Source organism: Sapajus apella, unplaced genomic scaffold (genome assembly GCF_009761245.1).
Source record: "Sapajus apella isolate SASKATOON/1434 unplaced genomic scaffold, GSC_monkey_1.0 scaffold77, whole genome shotgun sequence".
NCBI lineage: Eukaryota > Metazoa > Chordata > Mammalia > Primates > Cebidae > Sapajus > Sapajus apella.
In genome coordinates this window covers 7,369,313-7,375,865 of record NW_022437017.1, presented here as the reverse complement: position 1 = coordinate 7,375,865, position 6,553 = coordinate 7,369,313, and the positions used below count along the sequence as shown (strand labels likewise).

General features: G+C 51.7%; 1 protein-coding gene across 1 annotated transcript in view; it reads left to right on the top strand.

Annotated features, from left to right (window-relative positions):
• The window catches only part of ATCAY (ATCAY kinesin light chain interacting caytaxin), a 42,958-nt gene extending 36,405 nt beyond the window's left edge, over positions 1-6,553 (top strand). The window contains exons 10-11 of the mRNA XM_032252493.1: positions 1,546-1,581; positions 5,690-6,553. Of these exons, the coding sequence (XP_032108384.1) occupies positions 1,546-1,581; positions 5,690-5,699 (46 nt within the window). The 3' untranslated portion in view covers positions 5,700-6,553. The remainder of the gene's footprint in view (positions 1-1,545; positions 1,582-5,689) is intronic.

Here is a 6,553-nt window from a genome sequence, read left to right as displayed (position 1 = left end):
AAAAAAAAAAAAAAAAAATTATCCAGCTATGGTGATGTACACCTGTGGTCTCAGCTACTCAGAAGGGTGAGGCAGGCGGATGGCTGGAGACCCGGAGGTGAAGGGTGCAGCGAGCTATGACTGCACTCCAGCCTGGGCAACAGAGCAAGGCCCTGTCTCAAAAAAAAAAAAAAAACAACTTACCATGATGTTCTGATATTATCATAATCTCAATGTTATCATAATGATGAAAGGTGACCTGTGTCCAAGTCAGGTAGATTCAGACTCCCCAAATCCAGCAGACCCTCAGCAATATGATTGGTTTCATTTTGTGTTAGTGAAAGACTTTGGCCAAGTTCCTTAAAACCGTCTGTTCAGGCTCATTTGTTACACAGCAGATGCACGCTGACCTGTTTTCTACCCGAGACAGCCGTGCTGCTCCTCATAGGGCTCACAGCCTCCACCAACAAGCAGAAAATGCCCAAGAATGGACACTGTGGTTCACGCCTATAATCCCAGCACTCTGGGAGGCCAAAGCAGGAGGACCATTTGAGGCCAGGAGTTTGAGACCAGCTTGGGCAACACAGTGAGACCCCATCTCTACAAACAATTTAAAAATTAGCCAGGCATGATGGTGTGTACCTGGAATCCCAGCTACTTGGGAGGCTGAGATGGGAGGCTCACTTCAGCCCTGGAGTTGGAGGCTGCAGTGAGCCACCACCCCACCACGGCACTCCAGCCTGGGCAACATAACAAACCCTGTATCTTTTATTTATTTATTTACTTATTTTGAGACAGAGTCTCACTCTTGTCACCCAGGCTGGAGTGTAATGGCGTGATCTCGGCTCACTGCAACCTCCACCTCCCAGGTTCAAGCGATTCTCCTGCCTCAGCCTCCCAAGTAGCTGAGACTACAGGTGCCCGCCACCACGCCTAGCTAATTTTTGTATTTTTAGTAGAGATGCGGTTTCACCATGTTGGCCAGGCTGGTCTCAAACTCTTGACCTTAGGTGATCCACCTGCCTCAGCCTCCCAAAGTGCTGGGACAATGGGCATGAGCCACCGTCCTCCAGGACCCTGTATCGTATTATTACTCTTTATTTTTTATTTTTAAATTTCTTTTCCTGGAAACTTTTATTTAATGGACGCTGTATCTTAAAAAAAATTATAATAAGTTAAAGAGGCTGGGCGCAGTGGCTCAAGCCTGTAATCCCAGCACTTTGGGAGGCCAAGGCGGGTGGATCACAAGGTCAAGAGATCGAGACCATCCTGGTCAACATGGTGAAACCCCGTCTCTACTAAAAATACAAAAAATCAGCTGGGCATGGTGGCGCATGCCTGTAATCCCAGCTACTCAGGAGGCTGAGGCAGGAGAATTGCCTGAACCCAGGAGGCAGAGGTTGCGGTGAGCCAAGATCGCGCCATTGCACTCCAGCCTGGGTAAAAAGAGGAAAACCCCGTCTCAAAAAAATAAAAAAAAAAAAGAAAAGAAAAGAAAAAAAAGGAAAAATTTCCAGGCTCCCCAAAATAGGCACATAATGCCCCGTCTCCATCTGTCCTCCACAGGTCTGCTCCAGTCACAGAAGAAGATCAGGAAACAAGGTGGGTGTGGGGCAGGGGGGTCTTGGTGCCATTTTCAGGATCTCCTATGTGGAGCCTGTATCAGCTGGGGTTCTCTAGAGGCACGGAAAATCGAATCAGCTGCCAGCGAATACAAAGCAGGCAGAGAGCCTAACCCAGGAAAACTGCCCCGTGACTTATTGGGAGTGGGGGGACAGGGCACAGGGGAGGCAGGGAGGTGTGGTTCCCTTAACCAGTCAGGCCGTCCCTGCACAACTCCAGGGGGCGCCATGACATAGACCAGGACACAAATGATGCCCCAGAGCTATGCAGTAGAGCAGCCCTAAAGGAAAAACTCGCACAGAGCCAGGCTCCCTGAAACCCAGGATGTGACACCACGAAGGGTGGACTGTCCACGATCTGCCTCAGATCCTCCACTTGGTTGTGGATGCCAGGAAAAGCCACCCTGTGGCCAGGCACCGTGGCCTGTAATCCCAGCATTTTGGGACACCAAGGCGGGCAGACCACTTGAGGTCAGGAGTTTAAGACCAGCCTGGGCAACATGACAAGACCCCGTCCCTACAAAAAATACAAAAATTAGGCCAGGCCTGGTGGCTCACGCCTGTAATCCCAACACTTTGGGAGCTCAGGTGGGTGGATCACCTGAGGTCACGAGTTTGAGACCAGCCTGGCCAACATGGTGAAACCCTGTCTCTACCCCCCCCAAAAAAACCCACAGAAATAAAATTAGCCAGGCGTGGTGGTGGGATCCTGTAGTCCCAGCTACTTGGGAGGCTGAGGCAGGAGAATTGCTTCAACTTGGGAGGCGGAGGTTGCGGTGAGCCGAGATTGTGCCACTACACTCCAGCCTGGGCGAAAAGAGCAAAACTCGGTCTCCAATTTATACACATATATATATGTTAGCCAGGTGAGCCAAGATCCCACCGCTGCACTCCACACTCCCACACTCCACAGCCCGGGCAACAGAGCCAGACTTTGTATCAAAAAAGAGGAAAAAAAAAAACAGGAAAGAAAAGCCTCCCTGTGTGTTGTTTCCAAGGCTACCCTCAGGTGCAACAGTTTGTTAGATGGACTCACGGAGCCTTCTAGCTTAGGGTTTATCACAGTGAAATGGTTTATTACGGTGGAAGGGTCCAGGTAAAAATCAGGAAAAGGCCGGGCGTGGTGGCTCATGCCTGGAATCCCAGCACTCTGGGAGGCTGAGGTCGGGGAATCACTTGAGCTCAGGATTTCAAGGCCGGCCTGGCCAACATGGTGAAACTCCACCTCTAGCAAGAATACAAAATTAGCTGGGCGTGGTGGCACACACCTGCAGTCCCAGCTACTCAAGAGACTGAAGCAGGAAAATTGCTTGAACCTGGGAGGCGGAGTTTGCAGTGAGCGGAGATTGCGCCATTAAACTCCAGCCTGGGCAACAGAGCAAGACTCTGTTTAAAAAAAAAAAAATCAACAGGCTGGGCGTGGTGGTTCATGCCTGTAATCCCAGCACTTTGGGAGGCCGAGGCAGGCGGATCACGAGGTCAAGAGATCGAGGCCATCCTGGCCAACATGGTGAAACCCCGTCTCTACTAAAAAACACAGAAATTAGCTGGGCGTGGTGGTGCGTGCCTGTAGTCCCAGCTACTCAGGAGGCTGAGGCAGGAGAATTGCTTGAACCCAGGAGGCGGAGGTTGCGGTGAGCCGAGATCGCGCCATTGCGCTCCAGCCTGGGTAACAAGAGCGAAACTCTGTCTCAAAAAAAAAAAAAAAAAATCAACAAAAGGAAGAGGTGCATAGAGCAGGATCCAGGAGAGACCGGGTGGAAGCTTCCAAGTGTCCTCTCCCAGTGGGACTGCGTGGACAGTCTTTATTTCTCCCAGCAGGGCTGTGGCCAAACACACCAAGTGCTGCTAGTTAGAGAAGGTCACCCATCCTGTAGGGGCTAGGGTGTTCATTGAGAGTCAACTACATACACCTGGCTGACCATCTTCATGGCCGCTCAGCCTCCAGCCCCTCCACAGATCAAGCTGGTCCCACATGGCCCAAGTCCCACCCTAAGTCACATTGTGAGTATATTAATCCGTTCTCATGCTGCTATGAAGAAAAACCCAAGATTGGGTAATTTATAGAGAAAAGAGGTTTCATTGACTCACAGTTATGCATGGCTGGGAGGTCCCTGAAAACTTACAATCATGGCACAAGGCACCTCTTCACAGGGCAGCAGGAGAGAAGCGCTGAGCGAAGGGGGAAAAGACCCTTATAAAACCATCAGATCTTGGCCGGGCGCGGTGGCTCACGCCTGTAATCCCAGCACTTTGGGAGGCTGAGGCAGGTGAATCACGAGGTCAGGAGATCGAGATTATCCTGGCTAACACGGTGAAACCCCATCTCTACTAAAAATACAAAAAATTAGCTGGGCGTGGTGGTACACGCCTGTAATCCCAGCTACTTGGGAAGCTGAGGCAGGAGAATCGCTTGAACCCAGGAGGCTGAGGTTGCAGTGAGCTGAGGTCATGCCACTGCACTCCAGCCTGGCGACAGAATGAGACTCCATTTCAACAACCGCCCCCACGATTTAGTCACCTCCCACGGGGTCCCTCCCACAATCCGTGGGTACTATGGGAACTACAATCCAGGTACATAGCTCAACCACATCAGTTAGCATAGACTATCTGGCATGACCCAAGTTCCCCAGGGAAACAAAGACAGTCCTGGCTGGATGCTCCAAGACTTTCGAGGTTACTCCCAGGAGCCAGGCAAAGGCCGCACTTTTCTTTAGAATGTGTGGGATTTATCCTTGACCACACAGTCTTATACAAATCTATGACATGGCCTGGCCACATGCCTTACTACCCATGTGACCCAGGAAGCTCCAAGGTAAGAAATAAACATCAAAAACGGTCATAGACCAGTGCTGCTTCAGGGCCACTGAGTAAAAGCAAGTTCTCAATGTATTTCTGAAAAGACCACCTCAACCCATGCTCTGTGAACCCATCTGGAGATGAGTTCACATATACAGACAGGAAACACAAGGAAATCATCCACCATGAGCAAAAGACAGCAAACAAACGGCAGAACTGGATCCTGCCTGGAGATGAAAAACACAAAAGAAGGAATTGTAAGGAGCAACAGGGGAATGGATGAGTGGATAGGTGGGTGGATGGGTGGATGGATGGATGGACGGTTAGATGGATGGATGAGTAGATGGATGGAAGGATGGATGGATGATGAGTGGATGGGTGGATGGATAGGTGAGTGAGTGGATGGATGGGAGGATAGATGGATGATGGGGTGGGTGGGTGGATGGATGGATGGATGGATGGATGGATGGACAGACGGATGGTTGGATGGATGGACGGATGGACGGTTGGACGGTTGGATGGATGGATGGATGGATGGGTGGAGGGATGGAAAGATGGATGAACAGATGAATGGGTAGGCAGATGGATGGGTGAATGGGTAGATGAATGGTTGGTTGGATAAATGGTGGTGTGGATAAATGATGGGGTAGATAAATGGGTGAGTGGATGGATGCGCAGATGGATGAATGGATGAGTGGGTAGGTGAGAGGATGAACGGATGGATGACAGACGGATGGGTGGGTGGATGGGTGGTTGGATGGATGAGTGAGTGGCTGGATGGGTGGGTGGGTGGGTGGATGGATAGATGTGTTGGTGGTTGTAAGGTTCATTGGATGGATGGGTGAGTGGGTAGGTGGGTGGGTGGGTGGATGGATGTGTGAGTGGCTGGATGAGTGGGTGGGTGGATGAATGGATGGATGAGTGGGTGCGTGGGCGGATGAGTGGGTGGATGGATGAGTGGGTGGGTGGGTTGGTGGATGGATGGGTGGATGGATGGGTGGGTGGACAGATGTGTTGTTGGACGGAAGGGTGAGTGAATGGATGGGTTGAAGCCTCCCTGCAGGCTGACTGAGGGTACCGGTCTCCAGGCCTGTTCTGCTGAGGCACCAGGAAGGAAAGCCCTCAGAGCCACACTTAGAGCCTAGTCCTGAGGGGTAAGTGCCGCTCTTGCTGCTGGGAACTCACCCACACCGGGTGGGATCATTCTTTCAGCTTCCATACGTGTGGAAGAGCAGTTTGCACTTTTAACATTAACAGTAATAACTTGGCCTGTGTGTCTCCCTCCCTAGCATGTCCTGAGGTGACGTGAGCATAACGAAAGACATGGAAGAAGATTCCAGATGCCAGGAAACCTCTGTCAGAGCCCCACTGGCCCCAGATCTCACCCTGCCTCCTCCTGAGTCCCAGTCTTCCAAGGCTGCCAGCCCCTCCATTCATCTCTGAAACCCAGCGTCCTTTCTCGCTGCTTGAAAACACTGTATTTTGTTTTTAATGATGCAGTTGTGCGTTCCAGAAAAGGGCCATCTCTGAGCGCTGCACCTTTCCACACGCATGAACTCACAGCCAAGGAGAGCAAGAAGCGCAGCGGGTGGCCGTGAGGCCTCGGTGGCCTCCGCCCCTGCTCCCAGCCCCTGTGGTCAGAGCTGGATTCAAGATTTAAGACCCTTCTCTTGCTTGTCACCTGCTCTGGGTTGGAACCACAGACACCCACCGCCACCCCGGCTGGGTCTGCGTCCTTTCCTGTGCCTTTCCCTCCAGAACGCGGCCCTGGACCTGGAAACTCAACCCCCATAGAAGGGTCACGTCCTGGGGTACCTCCTGGCCTCCGACCTTATATCCAAAATTCACATCAGTGGTTTTTCACTTAACCCGCCTCCGCCTCACTCATAGTGACACCCAGCTCTTTGAGAAGCTCAGAGCCCATTCACAAGAAGGGTCGCTGCCAACCGTCCTTGTCCTACGATTGCAAAATGATGCCCCAGTAATCTAGACCATTCTCAAGCCCCTTTAATTCAGACACCAAGCCGCAGGGCAAACCCAGTCAATATGTCCCACCAAGGAATGAGACATGCTGACCTTGGCCGGGCGCGGTGGCTCACGCTTGTATTCCCAGCACTGTGGGAGGCCGAGACGGGTGGATCACGACGTCAGGA